The sequence below is a fragment of the Oncorhynchus kisutch genome, linkage group LG13 (genome assembly GCF_002021735.2).
Source record: "Oncorhynchus kisutch isolate 150728-3 linkage group LG13, Okis_V2, whole genome shotgun sequence".
Classification (NCBI taxonomy): Eukaryota; Metazoa; Chordata; class Actinopteri; order Salmoniformes; family Salmonidae; genus Oncorhynchus; species Oncorhynchus kisutch.
This window is the reverse complement of record NC_034186.2, coordinates 65512389-65538048: the sequence shown is the minus strand read 5'-3', so window position 1 is coordinate 65538048 and position 25660 is coordinate 65512389. Positions and strand designations below refer to the sequence as shown.

At 40.8% G+C, this 25660-nt stretch overlaps 1 protein-coding gene across 5 annotated transcripts in view; it reads right to left on the bottom strand.

The window, feature by feature from the left end:
- LOC109901687 (oxidation resistance protein 1) overlaps nucleotides 1–25660 on the bottom strand; it is a 208585-nt gene that overhangs the window by 148826 nt on the left and 34099 nt on the right. For all 5 annotated transcript variants that reach the window (XM_031786958.1, XM_031786961.1, XM_031786963.1 and 2 more), the window contains exon 2: nucleotides 24068–24155. In XM_031786958.1, coding sequence (XP_031642818.1) covers nucleotides 24068–24084 — 17 coding nt within the window. In that variant the 5' untranslated portion in view covers nucleotides 24085–24155. The remainder of the gene's footprint in view (nucleotides 1–24067; nucleotides 24156–25660) is intronic.

Sequence of the window (25660 nt, the reverse complement as noted above, 5' to 3'; positions counted from 1 at the left end):
TGTCAGATAAGGATGAGCTCAGCCAACATCAATCAAAAGCAGCTGGCGGAGAGCAGGGAGCAACATTACATTGAATCATTTCAATTTTGTACTACTTCCCACCATTGCAAAATGTCACAGCAGTCAGCAAATTGAAAAAAGATAGCCAGCCATTCATGCGTTTCCTTTCCCACATCCGAATCGTATAACTGTTTGAAGACGCTTGTTTGGGCCCACAGCTTTCTAATCTGTCCTTATATAAGATATGAAATGATTTAATCCGGGGGGATGAAAGTGAAAGTGCAGACAAAGAGAGAGAGATGGAGAAAAAGAGAGAGAGAGACAAAGAGAGAGAGAGCGAAAGAGAGAGAGAGATGGAGAAAGAGAGAGAGAAAAAAGAGAGACAGTGAGAAAGAGAGTGAAAGACAGAGAGAGAGAGAGAGAGAGAGAGAGAGACTTGCAGTAGCTATAGCAGATCTTTGAAGAGCCATATTTCTCCCCGGTATCCTTCACACTACCAATTACCATGCTTAACAAACATCCTGCCACCCAACTCGCCCGGAGGTGTTCTCTCTCTCAATTCAATTCTATTCAGATGGCTTTATTGGCATGGGAAAGCTATGTTTATATTGCCAAAGCAAGTGAAATAGATCATAAACAAAAGTGAAATAATGAATAAAAACTGTAAAACAGTAAAGATTACACTAACAAGTTTCAAAATAATAGACACATTTCAAATGTCATATTATGGCTATGTGCAGTGTTGTAATGATGTGAAAATAGTTAAAGTACAAAAGGGAAAATAAATCAACAGAAATATGGGTTGTATTTACAATGGTGTTTGTTCTTCACGGGTTACCCTTTTCTTGTAGCAACAGGTCACAAATCTTGCTGCTGTGATGTCACACTGTGGTATTTCACCCAATAGATATGGGAGTTTATCAAAATTGCATTTGTTTTGGAAATCTTTGTGGGTCTGTGTAATCTGAGGGAAATATGTGTCTCTAATATGGTCATACATTTGGCAGGAGGAAGGAAGGGCAGCTCAGTTTCCACCTTATTTTGTGGGCAGTGAGCACATAGCCTGCTTTCTCTTGCGAGCCAGGTCTGCCTATGGCAGCTTTTCTCAATAGCAAGGCTATGCTTACTGAGTCTGTACATAGTCAAAATGTTCCTTAAGTTTGGGTCAGTAACAGTGGTCAGGTATTCTGCCACTGTGTACTCTCTGTTGAGGCCCAAATAGCATTCCAGTTTGCTCAGTTTTTTGGTAAATTCTTTCCAATGTGTCAAGTAATTAACTTTTTGTTTTCTCATGATTTCTCTATCTCTCTCTCTGCTCTCTCTCCCTCTCTTTCTCTCCCTATCTTTCTCTATTCTCTACTCTCTGTTCTCTCTTTTTCTCTCCCTATCTTTCTTTATTCTCTACTCTCTCTGCTCTGCTCTCTCTCTCTCTCCCTCTTTCTCTTCCTCTCTGTATCTCTACTCTCTCTGCTCTGCTCTCTCTCTCTCTCTCCCTCTTTCTCTCCCTCTCTTTATTCTCTATTCTCTCTGCCCTCTACTCTGTTGCTACTGATGTCACAATCTGTATTAACAGAAACCATCCCATATTACTGTAACAAAGAGATAAAGAGAACACATGAAAGAGAAACATATCGCTCATTTAAAAAATAGACAGTACACATAACACTAGAAGACCAAAGCTTAAGCTTTGAGAATTGGATTTCTAATTTGTTTATGTAATTTACTACAGTAGCTCATGTAATAGAAAGATATTTGTTTTGCTGTTTCTGACGGCAGCGTTTAGTTTGCCCTCTGGCCGGCATTGAGAGCTGCTGGTGTTTCATGTGAGTATTGAAATCACACGTTCATTTGACTCTTCCTTGGTGTTCACCACGGGACGCACGGGCCCCGATGGACCAGCTGCTACAGTGCTTTCACCCAACGAGGAGGAGGAGGAGGGAGGATGAGAGGGGAGGAGGCAGGGGTGGTACTAGCTGAAAGTACCATGGGTTGCCTGGCATCATGCAACAACAATATGCCAACATGCCCAAGGTGGTGGCTCAGGGCGGAAAAGGATTTTCCCTCGGTTTAACCAGGGCATATTCACAATCAAACCCCCCAAGGGCCACTTCTTTCTTCCCCTGAGATGTGTGGAATTTAGTCAAAACATGCTTCCATTGTGATGCCATATCCTGTACAGCAGACAAATATGTTAAATAACGTGAAAAGAAAGTAATAGGCAAATGTGATCAAATGCAACGTAGGTTAGAATAGGTAGCACAGAGCAAAGCTCTCTAAATAAATGAAGCCTGCTACAGTTTATAGCTTATGTAGCATAGCTCATTGACTTTTCAACAGCAGTCAATAAAGTAGAATGGAGCACTTTAAGTAGTAATGAACCATTGGTTTCCTCAAAGTGGAAGGCCAACAGTTCTGAGGGCAGTTTTTGATATTCACTTCACTATATGTGTACCCTAGCTGCAAGCTAAGGCACTAATCCCATTGACATGCAGTCAGCAAATTCATTACATATTTAATTGAATAGATTACCAGAATTTAAAAGCAGGGGAAAAAGCAGAGGCAAAATATTGTTAAGTGAGATCAGAATTGATCAGTTAGAAGCCTGGGAGCGATGGAAAACAGGTCTGACAAATATAATGGAACATAGAACTGAAGAGCCTCCAGCCCTGCTCAATATATCTTAGCTAGCCCTTTTGTTCCACCCCCCCACTCATGCTGTGACCTCACCTGGTTTAAATGGTGTCTCTAGAGAGAAAACCTCTCTCATTGTCACTCAATGCCTAGCTTTACCTCCACTGTATTCACATCCTACCATACCATTGTCTGTACATTATGCCTTGAATCTACTCTACCGTGCCCAGAAACCTGCTTTTACTCTCTGTTCCGAACGCACTAAACGACCAGTTCTTATAGCCTTTAGCCATACCCTTATCCTACTCCTCCTCGGTTGCTCTGGTGATGTAGAGGTTAACCCAGGCCCTGCAGTGCCATCTCCAGTCCCATGCCCCAGGCTCTCTCATTTGTTGACTTCTGTAACTGTAAAAGCCTTGGTTTCATGCAGGTTAACATCAGAACCCTCCTCCCTAAGTTTGTTTTATTCACTGCTTTAGCACACTCTGCCAACCCAGATGTCCTAGCCGTGTCTGAATCCTGGTTTAGGAAGGCCACCAAAAATCTTGAAATTTCCATCCCTAACTATAACATTTTCCGACAAGATATAACTGCCAAAGGGGGAGGAGTTGCAATCTACAGCAGAGATAGCCTGCAGAGTTCTGTCATACTATCCAGGTCTGTGCCCAAACAATTCGAGCTTCTACTTCTAAAAATCCACCTTTCCAGAAATAAGTCTCTCACCGTTGCCGCTATCTTCAGAGCTCAAACTGTTAGGTGACCTAAACTGGGACATGCTTAACACCCCGGCCGTCCTACAATCTAAGCTAGATGCCCTCAATCTCACACAAATTATCAATGAACCTACCAGGTTCAACCCCAAATCCGTAAACAAGGGCACCCTCATAGATATCATTCTGACCAACCTGCCCGCTAAATACACCTCTGCTGTCTTCAACCAGGATCTCAGCGATCACTACCTCATTGCCTGTGTGCGTAAAGGGTCTGCGGTCAAACGACCACCCCTCATCACTGTCAAACACTCCCTAAAACACTTCAGCGAGCAGGCCTTTCAAATCAACCTGGCCCGGGTATCCTGGAAGGATTTTGACCTCATTCCGGCAGAAGAGGATTATTCTTTAAAAGTGCCTTCCATGCCATCTTAAATCATTTATTTTATCATTATTTAACTAGGCAAGTCAGTTAAGAACATATTCTAATTTTCAATGACGGAATAGGAACAGTGGGTTAACTGCCTTGTTCAGGGGCAGAACAACATATACAGTATTTTATTGATTTGAATGATTTTACCTTGCCAGGGGATTCAATATTGCTACCTTTCGGTTACAAGTCCAACGCTCTAACCACTAGGCTACCTGCCACCACATTCAAAAAATGTAGAACCAGGAACAGATATAGCCCTTGGTTCACTCCAGACCTGACTGCCCTTGACCAGCACAAAAACATCCGGTGGCGTACTGCATTAGCATCGAATATGCAACTTTTCAGGGAAGTTAGGTACCAATACACACAGTCAGTTAGGGAAGCAAAGGCTAGCTTTTTCAAACAGAAATATGCATCCTGTAGCACAAACTCCAAAAAGTTCTGGGACACTGTAAAGTCCATGGAGAATAAGAGCACCTCCTCCCAGCTGCCCACTGCACTGAGGCTAGGAAACACTGTCGCCACCGATAAATCCAAGTTAATTGAATTTCAATAAGTATTTTTCTACGGCTGGCCATGCTTTCCACCTGGCTACCCCTACCCCGGTCAACAGCCCTGCACCCCCCACAGCAACTTGCCCAAGCCTACCCCATTTTGCCTTCTCCGAAATCCAGATAGCTGTTGTTCTGAAAGATTTGCAAAATCTGGACCCCTACAAATCAGCTGGGCTAGACAATCTGGACCCTCTCTTTCTAAAATTATCCGCTGCAATTGTTGCAACCCCTATTACTAGCCTGTTCAACCTCTCTTTCGTATCGTCTGAGATCCCCAAAGATAGGAAAGCTGCCACAGTCATCCCACTCTTCAAAGGGGGAGACACTCTAGACCCACACCTATATCTATCCTACCCTGCTTTCTAAGGTCTTTGAAAGCCAAGTTAACAAACAGATCACCGACCATTTCGAATCCCACCGTACCTTCTCCGCTATGCAATCTGGTTTCCGGGCTGGTCATGGGTGCACCTCAACCACGCGCAAGGTCCTAAACGATATCATAACCGCTATCGATAAAAATCAATACTGTGCAGCTGTATTCATCGACCTGGCCAAGGCTTTCAACTCTGTCAATCACCACCTTCTTATTGGCAGACTCAACAGCCTTGGTTTCTCAAATGACTGCCTCATCTGGTTCACCAACTACTTCCCAGACAGAGTTCAGTGAGTCAAATCGGTGGGTGTCAAATCGGAGGGCCTGTTGTCCGGATCTCTGGGAGTCTCTATGGGGGTGCCACAGGGTTCAATTCTCGGGCCGACCATTTTCTCTGTATACATCAATGATGTTGCTCTTGCTGCTGGTGATTATCTGATCCACCTCAATGTAGACGACACCATTCTGTATACTTCTGGCCTTTCTTTGGACACTGTGTTAACTAACCTCCAGACAGGCTTCAATGCCATACAACTCTCCTTCCGTGGCCTCCAACTGCTCTTAAATGCAAGTAAAACTAAATGCATGCTCTTCAACCGATCGCTGCCTGCTCCTGCCCGCCCGTCCAGCATCACTACTCTGGATGGTTCTGAATATGTGGACAACTACAAATACCTAGGTGTCTGGTTAGACTGTAAACTCTCCTTCCAGACTCACATTAAGCATATCCAACCCAAAATGAAATCTACAATCGGCTTCCTATTTCGCAACAAAGCATCCTTCACTCATGCTGCCAAACATACCCTCGTAAAACTGACTATCCTACCGATCCTTGACTTCGACAATGTCATTTACAAAATAGCCTCCAACACTCTATTCAGCAAATTGGATGCAGTCTATCACAGTGCCATCTGTTTTGTCACCAAAGCCCCATTTACTACCCACCACTGCGACCTGTATGCTCTCGTTGGCTGGCCCTCGCTTCATATTCGTCGCCAAACCCACTGGCTCCAGGTCATCTATAAGTCTTTGATAGGTAAAGCCCCGCCTTATCTCAGCTCACTGGTCACCATAGCAGCACCCACCCGTAGCACGCGCTCCAGCAGGTATACAGTATCTCACTGGTCACTCCCAAAGCCAATTCCTCCTTTGGCCGCCTTTCCTTCCAGTTCTCTGCTGCCAATGACTGGAACAAATTGCAAAAATCACTGAAGCTGGAGACTCATATCTCCCTCACTAACTTTCAGCATCAGCTGTCAGAGCAGCTCACAGATCCTTGCACCTGTACATAGCCCCTCTGTAAATAGCCCATTCAACTACCTCATCCCCATATTGTTATTTATGTTTTTGCTCCTTTGCACCCCAGTATCTCTACTTGCACATTCTTCTGCACATCTATCAATCCAGCGTTTAATTGCTAAATTGAAATTACTTCCCCTCTAAGGCCTATTTATTGCCTTACCTCCATAATCTTTTGCACACACTGTATATAGATTTTTTTCTATTGTGTTATTGACTGTACGTTTGTTTATTCCATGTGTAACTCTGTGTTGTTGTTTGTGTCGCACTGCTTTGCTTTATCTTGGCCAGGTCGCAGTTGTAAATGAGAACTTGTTCTCAACTGGCCTACCTGGTTAAATAAAGGTGAAATAAAAAACGAAATAAAAAAAGAACAGAACAGTGCACTAGAACTACAACCCTTTCAGAACCATACATCCAGCAGGGGCCAAGCTCCTCCTTTGAAGTCAGAAATGGAGACTGAAAAGTAATTCTGTAAAATACAGTTTTTTAAATACAGCTGAATACAAATTTCATCAGCTGGTGGCCCTGGAAGGCATGCCCGAAAGGTGTGGCTCTCAAAACACTCTACATCCATCCCATGCATGACACCATGCTTTCTCCTGGCCGCCTGTGAAAGTGTGTGTGTATATCCGAGGGGAAAAAGGCTAAATGAAACCTAGTGAAACTCTTCAGGCCCACTTTGCTATCTTCACAGACATGTAAGCAGATTAACATTAGTTTTAGCTCTAGAGAAAGAAACAGATGGCAGAGTTTTTATTGAAGAGACTGAACTCCTTATTAGGAGCAGGCCAAGGCCTTAATGTCTACAATCAAGAGTGTAAAGGTATGAAAGAAGGGAAGGCTATATTCGATATATGCTGGTCCCGTGCTTTATTCCTGCACCAACATTGTCTGATCTTAAACCCTCCTATCACCAGCCATCCACTGGATGTGGTCTGGTGACAATGGATGTTGTCACCTAACAATGGCCACGTAGGAGTTAGCAAAGCACCACAAACACATTTCCTCACAAGGCTACAGTCAACCCAGGTGCATAAGACACCCATTTTTATTTATTTATTTTATTTCACCTTTATTTTACCCGGTAGGCTAGTTGAGAACAAGTTCTCATTTACTGCGACCTGGCCAAGATAAAGCAAAGCAGTGCGACACAAACAACACAGAGTTACACATGGAATAAACAAACATACAGTCAATAATAAAATAGAAAGAAATGCTATATACAGTGTGTGCAAATGAGGTAGGATAAGGGATGTAAGGTAATAAATAGGCCATAGTGGCAAAATAATTACAATATAGCAATTAAACACTGGAGTGACAGATGTGTAGAAGATGAATGTGCAAGTAGAGATACTGGGGTGCAAAGGAGCAAAAGAATAACAGTATGGGGATGAGGTAGTTGGATGGGCTATTTACAGATGGGCTATGTACAGGTGCAGTGATCTGTGAGCTGCTCTGACAGCTGGTGCTTAAAATTAGTGAGGGAGATATGAGTCTCCAGCTTCAGTGATTTTTGCAGTTTGTTCCAGTCATTGGCAGCAGAGAACTGAAAGGAAAGTCGGCCAAAGGAGGAATTGGCTTTGGGGGTGACCAGTGAAATATACCTGCTGGAGCGTGTGCTCCGGGGTGGGTGCTGCTATGGTGACCAGTGAGCTGAGATAAGGCGGGGCTTTACCTAGCAGAGACTTATAGTCTACCAGTGGTAGACAACATGTGAGACACAGAAAGGGCCAGTCAGTCCTTATAGATAGTCTACAGTGGTAGATAGACAACATGCTAGACAACAATGTTCCATTAATAGCCTGACAGATCAATAGAACACTTGAGTCAGTCCACACCTGCTGCTTCTGCTGTCCATCAATAAGCTGTAAGACCCACAACACATTACAGTATCTGATAGTACTTTTCCATAGCACTTTCAGAGGAATTGATCAGGGGTTTTAGCCGACAAAGATACACTGCATATCAGTGACAACAGTGAATGTGAGTGTGACATAATGCACTTACCTGAAGAGTTTGCTCTAGTTCATATTAATAATGGGGAGGGGGGGTCAACACAGTCAAACATCGGGATATTATTTTTGACGATGGTTGGCAAATCATTTTGACAGTATCGCAATATTATTTGTGCACTAGTTGGCTGTACCTGCACCAAGACTCCAGTACTTTTCCTTCATAGCTTGTTCTCCATCTTCTTTTTAAATAGGGAGCCCATAATATCGTATCGTGATGTCCCTGACAATTACCAGCCCTAGTTCATATGGCATATTATTTTACTGTTAGTCTATCCTTATATCCTAGTCTTGTGCACAGTGAGACAGTGAGAAGGACAGACTGCAACCGTACATCATCATAGCCCTCCTCAGGTTCTGAATTCTAAAATGGAATCTACAGCCCCAGAGATGATGTGTCCCATGACAAACGATACGGTCACGTAACAGGTCCCTTTCCTCTCTCAGAGTCAAACCCTTTTCTCATGACATTCCCTCAGAGTTAGCGGTCCTCAGGCAGTACTAGTGCTGCTGTCACTGCCCATGTTATCTAACACTACTGTAGTCACTCCTTATGAGCTGCTATGCTGTTGCTGCTGTAGCCAGGCTCAGGCACCACAAGAAGAGGGCTCAAATTACCGAATACAAACATTCCCCAACATAAATCATCTCTGAATGATGAGGCTGGCTGACCTGCATCTCAATGATTGAATGTCTTTCATGTACAAACTACATGTACTTTGTTGCCCATATTCCCAAGGTCAGTGAGGATGTCTGGACCAGGCGTCAGACAAATTGGAGAAATCGGAGCCACCGCGGTGGTCTCTTCATCCAGCAGGCCTTGGCAGGGTTTAAACATCCCCACTGGTGATCCCAGGGGAATGTTCTCCTGTCCCCTACCTCTGCATAAGTAACTCATTAAGCGCAAGGGGTTTGCGTGTGTGTTTGTGAGTGTGTGAATGTGTATGTGTGTGTTTGCATTCATGTGTGGGTGGGGTGGGGGGGTCAATGTTGTTTCTGTAATTCTGTTTATTATATACCCTTTTTGATGGATTCCTTAACTAGAAGTTTTGATGATGTGACACATCGTAACTAACGTTTTGATGATGTGACACATCCTAACTAGACGTTTTGATGATGTGACACATCCTAACTAAACGTTTTGATGATGTGACACATCCTAACTAGATGTTTTGATGATGTGACACATCCTAACTAGACGTTTTGATGATGTGACACATCCTAACTAGACGTTTTGATGATGTGACACATCCTAGCTAGATGTTTTGATGATGTGACACATCCTAGCTAGATGTTTTGATGATGTGACACATCCTAGCTAGATGTTTTGATGATGTGACACATCCTAACTAGACGTTTTGATGATGTGACACATCCTAACTAGACGTTTTGATGATGTGACACATCCTAACTAGACGTTTTGATGATGTGACACATCCTAACTAGATGTTTTGATGATGTGACACATCCTAACTAGAGGTTTTCATGGTGTGACACATCCTAACTAGATGTTCTGATGATGTGACACATCCTAACTAGACGTTTTGATGTGACACATCCTAACTAGACATTTTGATGTGACACATCCTAGCTAGATGTTTTGATGTGACACATCCTAACTAGACATTTTGATGTGACACATCCAGAAGAGGACTGGCCACCCCACATAGCCTGGTTCCTCTCTAGGTTTCTTCCTAGGTATTGGCCTTTCTAGGGAGTTTTTCCTAGCCACCGTGCTTCTACACCTGCATTGCTTGCTGTTTGGGGTTTTAGGCTGGGTTTCTGTACAGCACTTTGAGATATCAGCTGATGTACGAAGGGCTATATAAATAAATTTGATTTGATTTGATTTGATTTGATCAAATCAAATCAAATTAATTTATATAGCCCTTCGTACATCAGCTGATATCTCAAAGTGCTGTACAGAAACCCAGCCTAAAACCCCAAACAGCAAGCAATGCAGGTGGAGAAGCACGGTGGCTAGGAAAAACTCCCTAGAAAGGCCAATACCTAGGAAGAAACCTAGAGAGGAACCAGGCTATGTGGGGTGGCCAGTCCTCTTCTGGCTGTGCCGGGTGGAGATTATAACAGAACATGGTCAAGATGTTCAATGTTCATAAATGACCAGCATGGTCGAATAATAATAAGGCAGAACAGTTGAAACTAGAGCAGCAGCACAGTCAGGTGGAAGGTGATCCTAACTAGACGTTTTGATGATGTGACACATCCTAGCTAGATGTTTTGATGATGCGACACATCCTAACTAGTAGTTTTGATGATGTGACACATCCTAACTATATGTTTTGATGATGTGACACATCCTAACTAGATGTTTTGATGATGTGACACATCCTAACTAGATGTTTTGATGATGTGACACACCCTAGCTAGATGTTTTGATGATGTGACACATCCTAACTAGACGTTTTGATGTGACACATCCTAACTAGACATTTTGATGTGACACATCCTAACTAGACGTTTTGATGATGTGACACATCCTAGCTAGATGTTTTGATGATGCGACACATCCTAACTAGTAGTTTTGATGATGTGACACATCCTAACTATATGTTTTGATGATGTGACACATCCTAACTAGATGTTTTGATGATGTGACACATCCTAACTAGATGTTTTGATGATGTGACACACCCTAGCTAGATGTTTTGATGATGTGACACATCCTAACTAGTAGTTTTGATGAGGTGACACATCCTAACTAGACGTTTTGATGATGTGACACATCCTAACTAGACGTTTTGATGTGACACATCCTAACTAGACGTTTTGATGATGTGACACATCCTAGCTAGATGTTTTGATGATGTGACACATCCTAACTAGACGTTTTGATGATGTGACACATCCTAACTAGAGGTTTTGATGTGACACATCCTAACTAGACATTTTGATGTGACACATCCTAACTAGACGTTTTGATGATGTGACACATCCTAACTATATGTTTTGATGATGTGACACATCCTAACTAGATGTTTTGATGATGTGACACATCCTAACTAGATGTTTTGATGATGTGACACATCGTAACTAAACGTTTTGATGATGTGACACATCCTAACTAGATGTTTTGATGATGTGACACATCCTAACTAGAGCTTTTCATGATGTGACACATCCTAACTAGATGTTCTGATGATGTGACACATCCTAACTAGACGTTTTGATGATGTGACACATCCTAACTAGACGTTTTGATGATGTGAAACATCCTAACTAGAGGTTTTGATGTGACACATCCTAACTAGACATTTTGATGTGACACATCCTAACTAGACGTTTTGATGATGTGACACATCCTAACTATATGTTTTGATGATGTGACACATCCTAACTAGACGTTTTGATGATGTGACACATCCTAACTAGACGTTTTGATGATGTGACACATCCTAGCTAGATGTTTTGATGATGTGACACATCCTAACTAGATGTTTTGATGATGTGACACATCGTAACTAAACGTTTTGATGATGTGACACATCCTAACTAGATGTTTTGATGATGTGACACATCCTAACTAGAGCTTTTCATGATGTGACACATCCTAACTAGATGTTCTGATGATGTGACACATCCTAACTAGACGTTTTGATGATGTGACACATCCTAACTAGACGTTTTGATGATGTGACACATCCTAACTAGACGTGTTGATGATGTGGCACATCCTAACTAGATGTTTTGATGATGTGTCACATCCTAGCTAGATGTTTTGATGATGTGACACATCCTAACTAGATGTTTTGATGATGTGACACATCCTAACTAGATGTTTTGATGATGTGACACATCCTAACTAGAGCTTTTCATGATGTGACACATCCTAACTAGATGTTCTGATGATGTGACACATCCTAACTAGACGTTTTGATGATGTGACACATCCTAACTAGACGTTTTGATGATGTGACACATCCTAACTAGACGTGTTGATGATGTGGCACATCCTAACTAGATGTTTTGATGATGTCACATCCTAGCTAGATGTTTTGATGATGTGACACATCCTAACTAGATGTTTTGATGATGTGACACATCCTAACTAGATGTTTTGATGATGTGACACATCCTAACTAGATATTTTGATGATGTGACACACCCTAGCTAGATGTTTTGATGATGTGACACATCCTAACTAGACGTTTTGATGTGACACATCCTAACTAGACATTTTGATGTGACACATCCTAACTAGACGTTTTGATGATGTGACACATCCTAGCTAGATGTTTTTATGATGCGACACATCCTAACTAGTAGTTTTGATGATGTGACACATCCTAACTATATGTTTTGATGATGTGACACATCCTAACTAGATGTTTTGATGATGTGACACATCCTAACTAGATGTTTTGATGATGTGTCACATCCTAGCTAGATGTTTTGATGATGTGACACATCCTAACTAGATGTTTTGATGATGTGACACATCCTAACTAGATGTTTTGATGATGTGACACATCCTAACTAGAGCTTTTCATGATGTGACACATCCTAACTAGATGTTCTGATGATGTGACACATCCTAACTAGACGTTTTGATGATGTGACACATCCTAACTAGACGTTTTGATGATGTGACACATCCTAACTAGACGTGTTGATGATGTGGCACATCCTAACTAGATGTTTTGATGATGTCACATCCTAGCTAGATGTTTTGATGATGTGACACATCCTAACTAGATGTTTTGATGATGTGACACATCCTAACTAGATGTTTTGATGATGTGACACATCCTAACTAGATGTTTTGATGATGTGACACATCCTAACTAGAGCTTTTCATGATGTGACACATCCTAACTAGATGTTCTGATGATGTGACACATCCTAACTAGACGTTTTGATGATGTGACACATCCTAACTAGACGTTTTGATGATGTGACACATCCTAACTAGACGTGTTGATGATGTGGCACATCCTAACTAGATGTTTTGATGATGTCACATCCTAGCTAGATGTTTTGATGATGTGACACATCCTAACTAGATGTTTTGATGATGTGGCACATCCTAACTAGATGTTTTGATGATGTCACATCCTAGCTAGATGTTTTGATGATGTGACACATCCTAACTAGATGTTTTGATGATGTGACACATCCTAACTAGATGTTTTGATGATGTGACACATCCTAACTAGATGTTTTGATGATGTGACACATCCTAACTAGAGCTTTTCATGATGTGACACATCCTAACTAGATGTTCTGATGATGTGACACATCCTAACTAGACGTTTTGATGATGTGACACATCCTAACTAGACGTTTTGATGATGTGACACATCCTAACTAGACGTGTTGATGATGTGGCACATCCTAACTAGATGTTTTGATGATGTCACATCCTAGCTAGATGTTTTGATGATGTGACACATCCTAACTAGATGTTTTGATGATGTGACACATCCTAACTAGATGTTTTGATGATGTGACACATCCTAACTAGATGTTTTGATGATGTGACACACCCTAGCTAGATGTTTTGATGATGTGACACATCCTAACTAGACGTTTTGATGTGACACATCCTAACTAGACATTTTGATGTGACACATCCTAACTAGACGTTTTGATGATGTGACACATCCTAGCTAGATGTTTTGATGATGCGACACATCCTAACTAGTAGTTTTGATGATGTGACACATCCTAACTATATGTTTTGATGATGTGACACATCCTAACTAGATGTTTTGATGATGTGACACATCCTAACTAGATGTTTTGATGATGTGACACACCCTAGCTAGATGTTTTGATGATGTGACACATCCTAACTAGTAGTTTTGATGAGGTGACACATCCTAACTAGACGTTTTGATGATGTGACACATCCTAACTAGATGTTTTGATGATGTGACACATCGTAACTAAACGTTTTGATGATGTGACACATCCTAACTAGATGTTTTGATGATGTGACACATCCTAACTAGAGCTTTTCATGATGTGACACATCCTAACTAGATGTTCTGATGATGTGACACATCCTAACTAGACGTTTTGATGATGTGACACATCCTAACTAGACGTTTTGATGATGTGACACATCCTAACTAGACGTTTTGATGATGTGACACATCCTAACTAGACGTGTTGATGATGTGGCACATCCTAACTAGATGTTTTGATGATGTGTCACATCCTAGCTAGATGTTTTGATGATGTGACACATCCTAACTAGATGTTTTGATGATGTGACACATCCTAACTAGATGTTTTGATGATGTGACACATCCTAACTAGAGCTTTTCATGATGTGACACATCCTAACTAGATGTTCTGATGATGTGACACATCCTAACTAGACGTTTTGATGATGTGACACATCCTAACTAGACGTTTTGATGATGTGACACATCCTAACTAGACGTGTTGATGATGTGGCACATCCTAACTAGATGTTTTGATGATGTCACATCCTAGCTAGATGTTTTGATGATGTGACACATCCTAACTAGATGTTTTGATGATGTGACACATCCTAACTAGATGTTTTGATGATGTGACACATCCTAACTAGATGTTTTGATGATGTGACACATCCTAACTAGAGCTTTTCATGATGTGACACATCCTAACTAGATGTTCTGATGATGTGACACATCCTAACTAGACGTTTTGATGATGTGACACATCCTAACTAGACGTTTTGATGATGTGACACATCCTAACTAGACGTGTTGATGATGTGGCACATCCTAACTAGATGTTTTGATGATGTCACATCCTAGCTAGATGTTTTGATGATGTGACACATCCTAACTAGATGTTTTGATGATGTGGCACATCCTAACTAGATGTTTTGATGATGTCACATCCTAGCTAGATGTTTTGATGATGTGACACATCCTAACTAGATGTTTTGATGATGTGACACATCCTAACTAGATGTTTTGATGATGTGACACATCCTAACTAGATGTTTTGATGATGTGACACATCCTAACTAGAGCTTTTCATGATGTGACACATCCTAACTAGATGTTCTGATGATGTGACACATCCTAACTAGACGTTTTGATGATGTGACACATCCTAACTAGACGTTTTGATGATGTGACACATCCTAACTAGACGTGTTGATGATGTGGCACATCCTAACTAGATGTTTTGATGATGTCACATCCTAGCTAGATGTTTTGATGATGTGACACATCCTAACTAGATGTTTTGATGATGTGACACATCCTAACTAGATGTTTTGATGATGTGACACATCCTAACTAGATGTTTTGATGATGTGACACACCCTAGCTAGATGTTTTGATGATGTGACACATCCTAACTAGACGTTTTGATGTGACACATCCTAACTAGACATTTTGATGTGACACATCCTAACTAGACGTTTTGATGATGTGACACATCCTAGCTAGATGTTTTGATGATGCGACACATCCTAACTAGTAGTTTTGATGATGTGACACATCCTAACTATATGTTTTGATGATGTGACACATCCTAACTAGATGTTTTGATGATGTGACACATCCTAACTAGATGTTTTGATGATGTGACACACCCTAGCTAGATGTTTTGATGATGTGACACATCCTAACTAGTAGTTTTGATGAGGTGACACATCCTAACTAGACGTTTTGATGATGTGACACATCCTAACTAGATGTTTTGATTATGTGACACATCGTAACTAAACGTTTTGATGATGTAACACATCCTAACTAGATGTTTTGATGATGTGACACATCCTAACTAGAGCTTTTCATGATGTGACACATCCTAACTAGATGTTCTGATGATGTGACACATCCTAACTAGACGTTTTGATGATGTGACACATCCTAACTAGACGTTTTGATGATGTGACACATCCTAACTAGACGTTTTGATGATGTGACACATCCTAACTAGACGTGTTGATGATGTGGCACATCCTAACTAGATGTTTTGATGATGTGTCACATCCTAGCTAGATGTTTTGATGATGTGACACATCCTAACTAGATGTTTTGATGATGTGACACATCCTAACTAGATGTTTTGATGATGTGACACATCCTAACTAGAGCTTTTCATGATGTGACACATCCTAACTAGATGTTCTGATGATGTGACACATCCTAACTAGACGTTTTGATGATGTGACACATCCTAACTAGACGTTTTGATGATGTGACACATCCTAACTAGACGTGTTGATGATGTGGCACATCCTAACTAGATGTTTTGATGATGTCACATCCTAGCTAGATGTTTTGATGATGTGACACATCCTAACTAGATGTTTTGATGATGTGACACATCCTAACTAGATGTTTTGATGATGTGACACATCCTAACTAGATGTTTTGATGATGTGACACATCCTAACTAGATGTTTTGATGATGTGACACATCCTAACTAGAGCTTTTCATGATGTGACACATCCTAACTAGATGTTCTGATGATGTGACACATCCTAAATAGACGTTTTGATGATGTGACACATCCTAACTAGACGTTTTGATGATGTGACACATCCTAACTAGACGTGTTGATGATGTGGCACATCCTAACTAGATGTTTTGATGATGTGTCACATCCTAACTAGATGTTTTGATGATGTGACACATCCTAACTAGATGTTTTGATGATGTGACACATCCTAACTAGATGTTTTGATGATGCGACACATCCTAACTAGTAGTTTTGATGATGTGACACATCCTAACTATATGTTTTGATGATGTGACACATCCTAACTAGATGTTTTGATGATGTGACACATCCTAACTAGATGTTTTGATGATGTGACACACCCTAGCTAGATGTTTTGATGATGTGACACATCCTAACTAGTAGTTTTGATGAGGTGACACATCCTAACTAGACGTTTTGATGATGTGACACATCCTAACTAGATGTTTTGATGATGTGACACATCGTAACTAAACGTTTTGATGATGTGACACATCCTAACTAGATGTTTTGATGATGTGACACATCCTAACTAGAGCTTTTCATGATGTGACACATCCTAACTAGATGTTCTGATGATGTGACACATCCTAACTAGACGTTTTGATGATGTGACACATCCTAACTAGACGTTTTGATGATGTGACACATCCTAACTAGACGTTTTGATGATGTGACACATCCTAACTAGACGTGTTGATGATGTGGCACATCCTAACTAGATGTTTTGATGATGTGACACATCCTAACTAGACGTTTTGATGATGTGACACATCCTAACTAGACGTGTTGATGATGTGGCACATCCTAACTAGATGTTTTGATGATGTCACATCCTAGCTAGATGTTTTGATGATGTGACACATCCTAACTAGATGTTTTGATGATGTGACACATCCTAACTAGATGTTTTGATGATGTGACACATCCTAACTAGATGTTTTGATGATGTGACACATCCTAACTAGAGCTTTTCATGATGTGACACATCCTAACTAGATGTTCTGATGATGTGACACATCCTAACTAGACGTTTTGATGATTGACACATCCTAACTAGACGTTTTGATGATGTGACACATCCTAACTAGACGTGTTGATGATGTGGCACATCCTAACTAGATGTTTTGATGATGTCACATCCTAGCTAGATGTTTTGATGATGTGACACATCCTAACTAGATGTTTTGATGATGTGGCACATCCTAACTAGATGTTTTGATGATGTCACATCCTAGCTAGATGTTTTGATGATGTGACACATCCTAACTAGATGTTTTGATGATGTGACACATCCTAACTAGATGTTTTGATGATGTGACACATCCTAACTAGATGTTTTGATGATGTGACACATCCTAACTAGAGCTTTTCATGATGTGACACATCCTAACTAGATGTTCTGATGATGTGACACATCCTAACTAGACGTTTTGATGATGTGACACATCCTAACTAGACGTTTTGATGATGTGACACATCCTAACTAGACGTGTTGATGATGTGGCACATCCTAACTAGATGTTTTGATGATGTCACATCCTAGCTAGATGTTTTGATGATGTGACACATCCTAACTAGATGTTTTGATGATGTGACACATCCTAACTAGATGTTTTGATGATGTGACACATCCTAACTAGATGTTTTGATGATGTGACACACCCTAGCTAGATGTTTTGATGATGTGACACATCCTAACTAGACGTTTTGATGTGACACATCCTAACTAGACATTTTGATGTGACACATCCTAACTAGACGTTTTGATGATGTGACACATCCTAGCTAGATGTTTTGATGATGCGACACATCCTAACTAGTAGTTTTGATGATGTGACACATCCTAACTATATGTTTTGATGATGTGACACATCCTAACTAGATGTTTTGATGATGTGACACATCCTAACTAGATGTTTTGATGATGTGACACACCCTAGCTAGATGTTTTGATGATGTGACACATCCTAACTAGTAGTTTTGATGAGGTGACACATCCTAACTAGACGTTTTGATGATGTGACACATCCTAACTAGATGTTTTGATTATGTGACACATCGTAACTAAACGTTTTGATGATGTAACACATCCTAACTAGATGTTTTGATGATGTGACACATCCTAACTAGAGCTTTTCATGATGTGACACATCCTAACTAGATGTTCTGATGATGTGACACATCCTAACTAGACGTTTTGATGATGTGACACATCCTAACTAGACGTTTTGATGATGTGACACATCCTAACTAGACGTTTTGATGATGTGACACATCCTAACTAGACGTGTTGATGATGTGGCACATCCTAACTAGATGTTTTGATGATGTGTCACATCCTAGCTAGATGTTTTGATGATGTGACACATCCTAACTAGATGTTTTGATGATGTGACACATCCTAACTAGATGTTTTGATGATGTGACACATCCTAACTAGAGCTTTTCATGATGTGACACATCCTAACTAGATGTTCTGATGATGTGACACATCCTAACTAGACGTTTTGATGATGTGACACATCCTAACTAGACGTTTTGATGATGTGACACATCCTAACTAGACGTGTTGATGATGTGGCACATCCTAACTAGATGTTTTGATGATGTCACATCCTAGCTAGATGTTTTGATGATGTGACACATCCTAACTAGATGTTTTGATGATGTGACACATCCTAACTAGATGTTTTGATGATGTGACACATCCTAACTAGATGTTTTGATGATGTGACACATCCTAACTAGATGTTTTGATGATGTGACACATCCTAACTAGAGCTTTTCATGATGTGACACATCCTAACTAGATGTTCTGATGATGTGACACATCCTAAATAGACGTTTTGATGATGTGACACATCCTAACTAGACGTTTTGATGATGTGACACATCCTAACTAGACGTGTTGATGATGTGGCACATCCTAACTAGATGTTTTGATGATGTGTCACATCCTAACTAGATGTTTTGATGATGTGACACATCCTAACTAGATGTTTTGATGATGTGACACATCCTAACTAGATGTTTTGATGATGTGACACATCCTAACTAGATGTTTTGATGATGTGACACATCCTAACTAGACGTTTTGATGATGTGACACATCCTAACTAGACGTTTTGATGATGTCACACATTCTAACTAGACGTATTGATGATGTGACACATCCTAACTAGACATTTTGATTATGTGACACATCCTAACTAGACATTTTGATGTGACACATCCTAACTACATGTTTTGATGATGTGACACATCCTAACTACATGTTTTGATGATTTCTTAATTGGCTGACGTATGTAGTCTGTAATGTCCCGGCGATCAACGTTGTCAAGGTCAAATAGAACATGTTAAATCATGTTCATTATCGAAGAAAGGGAATACAGGAATACATTACTCTGTGAGTTATTGTTGTGAATGATAGAGACAAAATCAGGTACATCCATTCAGGAAGATGTTTTCCTCTATGCTGAATATCCATGAAACATCCCACCTGTGAAGTTGTCATTTATTCACACTCAGCGCCAGTCAGTAAGTCAGTCCATATTAAAGCATCAAACATATTTGAACAGGCCCCTAGGCTCAGTTTGTGTCTGGGTCCATCCACAACTAATGAGTCCCACTCATATTGTTGTAGTAATTTCATTACAGCCCACACTGAAAGCAAGTATAGCTCCAAGCTTGACAGCTTGACTCAGCATCACCAAGACCTCTCAACAAACAGACAGCAACAGATCATTACCAAGACCTCCCAACAAACAGACAGCAACAGATCATTACCAAGACTTCCCAACAAACAGACAGCAACAGATCATTACCAAGACCTCTCAACAAACAGACAGCAACAGGTCATTACCAAGACCTCTCAACTAACAGACAGCAACAGATCATTACCAAGACCTCTCAACAAACAGACAGCAACAGATCATTACCAAGACCTCCCAACAAACAGACAGCAACAGATCATTACCAAGACCTCCCAACAAACAGACAGCAACAGATCATTACCAAGACCTCCCAACAAACAGACAGCAACAGATCATTACCAAGACCTCCCAACAAACAGACAGCAACAGATCATTACCAAGACCTCCCAACAAACAGACAGCAACAGAGCCGTCAACCAACAGGACATACAGGGCAGACAGCCTCCTCCTGTTCCTGCTCCAAGGGTGTGTCCTTAATGGCACCCTATTGTCATGCCTGCTCCCGCTCTCCCTCTCTGGCCCTTGAGGGTGCCAGACTGCCTATCATTACGCACACCTGTCCCCTTCATTACGTGCACCAGCGCCTCATTGGACCCACCTAAACTCTATCATTATTTGATTGCCTTCCCTTTATCTGTCTGTTCCTCACGTTATTCCCTGTGTCAGCACTGATGTCGTTACTTTGTCCCCTGTCCAAACGCTGTTCCTGTCCTGTTTTATGGCCGTAGTTTATTAAATGTTCTCCCTGTACCTGCTTCCTGTCTCCAGCGTTGATCCTTACATATATAGCGCACTACTTTCAACCAATTCTCTGGTCAAAAGTAGTGCACTACATAGGAAATAGGGTGCCATTTGGGATGAAATCCATGACAGTAAACAGCCGTGAGGTAACAATCAGAGGCCACGAATGAACCAAAACTGGAATTAGACAACCTCTTCCAGCCCCAGGAGGGATATAATGAGGATTTGGGGAGATTCGAGGTCATATCGGAGCTGAATTGTGTATTGTTGTGTCAATATAGTCTCAGGACCATTTTGGGAACGGCAGCATGATGTCTGAATAATGAGCTGAGGAGTGAAGGTGGTACCGGGGTTGGGTCCACTCGATTCTCCTCTCCTCATCATCCGTTCGTCTAAGACTATTTTGGCATGTAAACACTGGCAAGCCTCATTAGAGGAGCATATCCGCAGACAGAATACAGATAGAAATGACATCAACCTCAGAGAGAATTATAGGGACCTTTCTTTGTTCGCCCCCGTTCCAGATTTATAGCTTTGGCTTCGTTAGCGGAGGACTTTCGGGGCAAAGTTTTAATGAGTTGGATACAAAACTGTAATTCAGCTCTCCGCTTCATAAATGTTGCCTTGGAATGAAAGATTCAATTTAACGGTGCTCAAGTTACCTTTTAATGAGAATGCATAAACACAACCGATTAAGCTGTGACTGGATTCTGAGGTTTTAGGCCCATCTAGGCCCATCTATAACAGTAAAACAGTCTATCTAGTATTGGAGGGAAGTTATAGTTAATGTAATCAAAGACAGACAGGGCTAATGTGTTTTCCCTAGGTAAGGGAAGGTTCTAGATTTATCATCCTCGCCTCTGTTCCAGACTTCATTCCAATAAAATGCAAGGTAGCCTAAAGTACTATGTCAGACATGAGACTGATTAAAGTTTAATGACAGACTTTTAATGAAAGTCTCTGTGTGTATGCAGATGGACACTTCAGTGACTGTGTGTTTGTGTGTGTGTGTGTGTGTGTGTGCGGCGGGGAGGGGGTGGGGGACCAAGGATGGAAAACCAATATAAAAAAATCCACAGTTGCAGCTCAGGCTTTTAGACAGATAAACAGATTTCCACAGTCGTCTTTCGGGTCGTTCAGCAGTTTAGCAGAAGAAATACACTTTGTCTCATATTCAGCAAAATGGGAATGAGTTTGAGAATCTATGAGTTTTCAAGATGAGCTGCTATAAAATAATCATTTTCAGCACATCCATATCATCTGTTCAGTTGATCCAGTCGCCCTAAAGACAGTGAGGTATCTTAGTTTTACCATACGTTACTCAACCTGCTCATAATTATATGCATTTCATATGCATGACTAGAATCACGACAACCTCTCTTGCCCCTGTGTGTTGGCACCATGTATGTCATGCTGTCTATAAATCATAATAAACAGTATTGAATCTTAATTTTAGCACAGCGTTTGTCTCAGGGCGGGACAAAGAGGAACAAAACCCATTCATACGCCACTCAGCCAAATCACAACAACCACAAAAACAACAGAAACAACAACAAGCAAACAAACAAACAATTACCATTCAAACATTTTAACGTTTGTTGGTACGAAATAGGTTCAAGGTGCTTAAAAATCTTGACTTGATTTACATTCATTAGACAACGTATTGTCACAAATACAGTAAGGTTCCACCCGAGGCTGACTCATACTCACACACATTCTGCTTTACGTAACAACAGGAAGCAGAAAAGGTCATTTTCATACATTATGTAAGTCAGCAAAAAGCTATTTGATGACCCACATTGGCTTCCAGTGGCAGGGCTGTTTGTTCTACATGTGACAGAGGCTGTTGGACATTAATGAAGTGGGCTTGTCAGTAAGCAGGGGAATGTGTTAGGTCTTGATGGGACCATTTTTTCCATCATCTGGTATAAATATGAAGAGTATGCCCACGCTTGATTGTAAAGAGGGGGAGAGAGAGTGCCGCTTCTGACAGGTGTGTGCTGTGCTATTAGCATGATGTTACACGGGGTTCTGAGGAGCAGTGGGGAAGGGGACGATTCAATCCAAGAGAACTCATCATGAAGGGATTCATCCACCTTGTGAATCATCTCAACTTCACTTGATTATATTATATTAGTTTATATTTTGTTCACATACTGTATTATCATCAGAGGTCGCAATGCCATGTGAGACGATTATAAAAACATCTACAAATCTTGTAATTCCTCTAATCTTCTATAAAGAAAATGTAGGTAATTTTCAGGATGGTACCTCTCACATGTTGTGAGGAAAATGGGTATCATTTTGCCCCACCAGATCAAAACGGGCGGGAGCTTAACATTTCAGTTAATTTCAGTTAATAAGGTACTTATCTTAAAAGCCCTCTATTAGCAGGTAATGTTCTAGAAGCTTTCAACACAGTACAAAATAGTTTTCCCACCATGCATTTGACATGATGTGGGGATAATCTAGACAAAGCTCTTAGAAAGCGTTTGAGGCAGAGAACTCCCATTGGTTTTCTTTGAACACTGATGTTAGACAAGGTGCCTTTGACCATGATTTAATATATTTGTGTGAACTAGCTGTAACTTCCTGTTAGAACATGCACTGTTATGTGATTATTCAAGCTAGGCAGTTTGTTTGATTTTATTCTGGGATGAGAGTGTTTTTATACTTCTGAAAATATGAGGGAGGAGTTCTAGTGTTGAATATTCATTATTTTTCAGGATGTAATCCACAGGCAATTAATTATCTATTTTGCAATACTAATGCCTGGCTTCATTTCATTACAGATGATGTCTGATTGTGTTTGTGTGTGCGTGTGTGTCTTCATGTCTTATGGAAACAATAACATTATATTTCAAGAAGAATAACTAAAATAGAAACAAATAGAACTAAATTAGGCACCTTTTAAACTGACATTATTTGTGATTAAACAGAGGCAAAATAACATTTGTGTTGACCTTAACTCAAAAGTCACCTCTCTCTCTATAGTCAAATTCAGCTCCAAAACATGAGCAAAAATACAAAAACAGCTGATATGAAATGTCAGTTTGTATCAGAAAAAGCCATTTTAAAACCCCCCCTCCCCACAATAGCACAAAAATAGATCAAATCTGTGACGCCATTCTGACCTTTTGGTGCTGAACATCTTGGCGATGTCTTGTTGCTGCTGTTCAGAGGGTTGTTCTAGGTGAGGGGGCGAGCCTTCAGACTGTAGACCTGAGAGGAGGGAGGAGGGGCAAGAGATATACAGAGAGAGAGAGGACACAAACACAGTGAGATTTTCAACATGTCAGTGTCACCCAGGAGCTGTCAGGGTAGCATGGCTGAACACTCCCCCCAAACAAGGCAGCTAGAGGAGGCGCATAGTGCACAAAACACAGCTATAGTTTATAAAACAACATTGTTATACAGAACATGCAGTATACCATGCCAGCTGGTTCAGTCCAACTTCAACAGGTGACTCTGCGTTTACTATGCCTTGTCTGAACAGGTAAATGACTGAGGAATACCAGGTGGTGCACACAGATACAGTATCCATACATATTCTGCTGCTCCTGCGTGTTCCTCCCCTCCAGTATAATGTCTGGGACTTTAGCCTCCTGCCCTGTCATGCTCTGTAAAGGTTACCACAGTGGAGGAAACAATTCAATAATTAATGCAGACAGATCCATGTGGGGCTCACTTCTCAACCTCTCCTCTGTAATAAGAAGATTGGGGGAGGAGGAGAGTAGAAGGAAGGGGACTGAGGCTGCCTGACTGACTGGGCCACTCAGCTCAGTTTAGCTCTAGGGTAGCGGGCTGATTTGGAATTCAGCCCAAGTGAAACTGCCACTCTTCAGCACCAAAGGATTATGTGAAACCTGTGTGGTTAGAGTATATTTACATTTATAGTCGGATGCAGAAAGAATGAACCCCTCACACACACGCACAATCATTCATAGTCTACTCAATAATGTACTGCAATATGTGCATTATGAATAAGAGCTCATGTAAATCGTTAAGAACCAATAGGGGGCCCCAGGACCGGGTTTGGGAAACCCAGGTCTACAATACTATTACATAGGAGGCTTGATATAAATTCAGCTCTGAGGATGAAGGATTATTCAGCTAAAAGCCCCAGGCATTATCTCTGGCAACAGAGAGACCAAACAACTAGGTTAAAGGTCACATCCATCAGGCATCAGATGGATATTATCGGCTATTATTAGGTTACGACATGGTCACCGCATGTTGATGATGATCATGAGGACTTTATTGTATTTGTTAGGAAATGATTATTGCGTAATACAGCATTCAACACTGGATCAGGAAGACCTGTTTGGTGGAAACACAAAAATCTCTTCATAGGGAAATTCTAATTGGATTTTATTTATGAAAATAAACCTTACAAAGATCATGTTAAATATTGGGCCCAATATATAGACAATTGCTTTATGATCAAGTCACGTTCTGACCTTAGTTCCTTTTTTATGTCTCTCTTTTAGTTTGGTCAGGGCTTGGGTTGGGGTGGGCATTCTATGTTTTGTGTTCTATGTTTTCTATCTCTATGTGTTTGGCCTGCTATGGTTCCCAATCAGAGGCAGCTGGCAATTGGTGTCTCTGATTGAGAACCATACCTAGGTAGCCTGTTTTCCCATTTTGAGTTGTGGGTGATTGTTTTCTGTTTTGTGTGAGTACCTGACAGAACTGTTGCGTTTTGTTCGACTTTTTGTTTCAGTGTT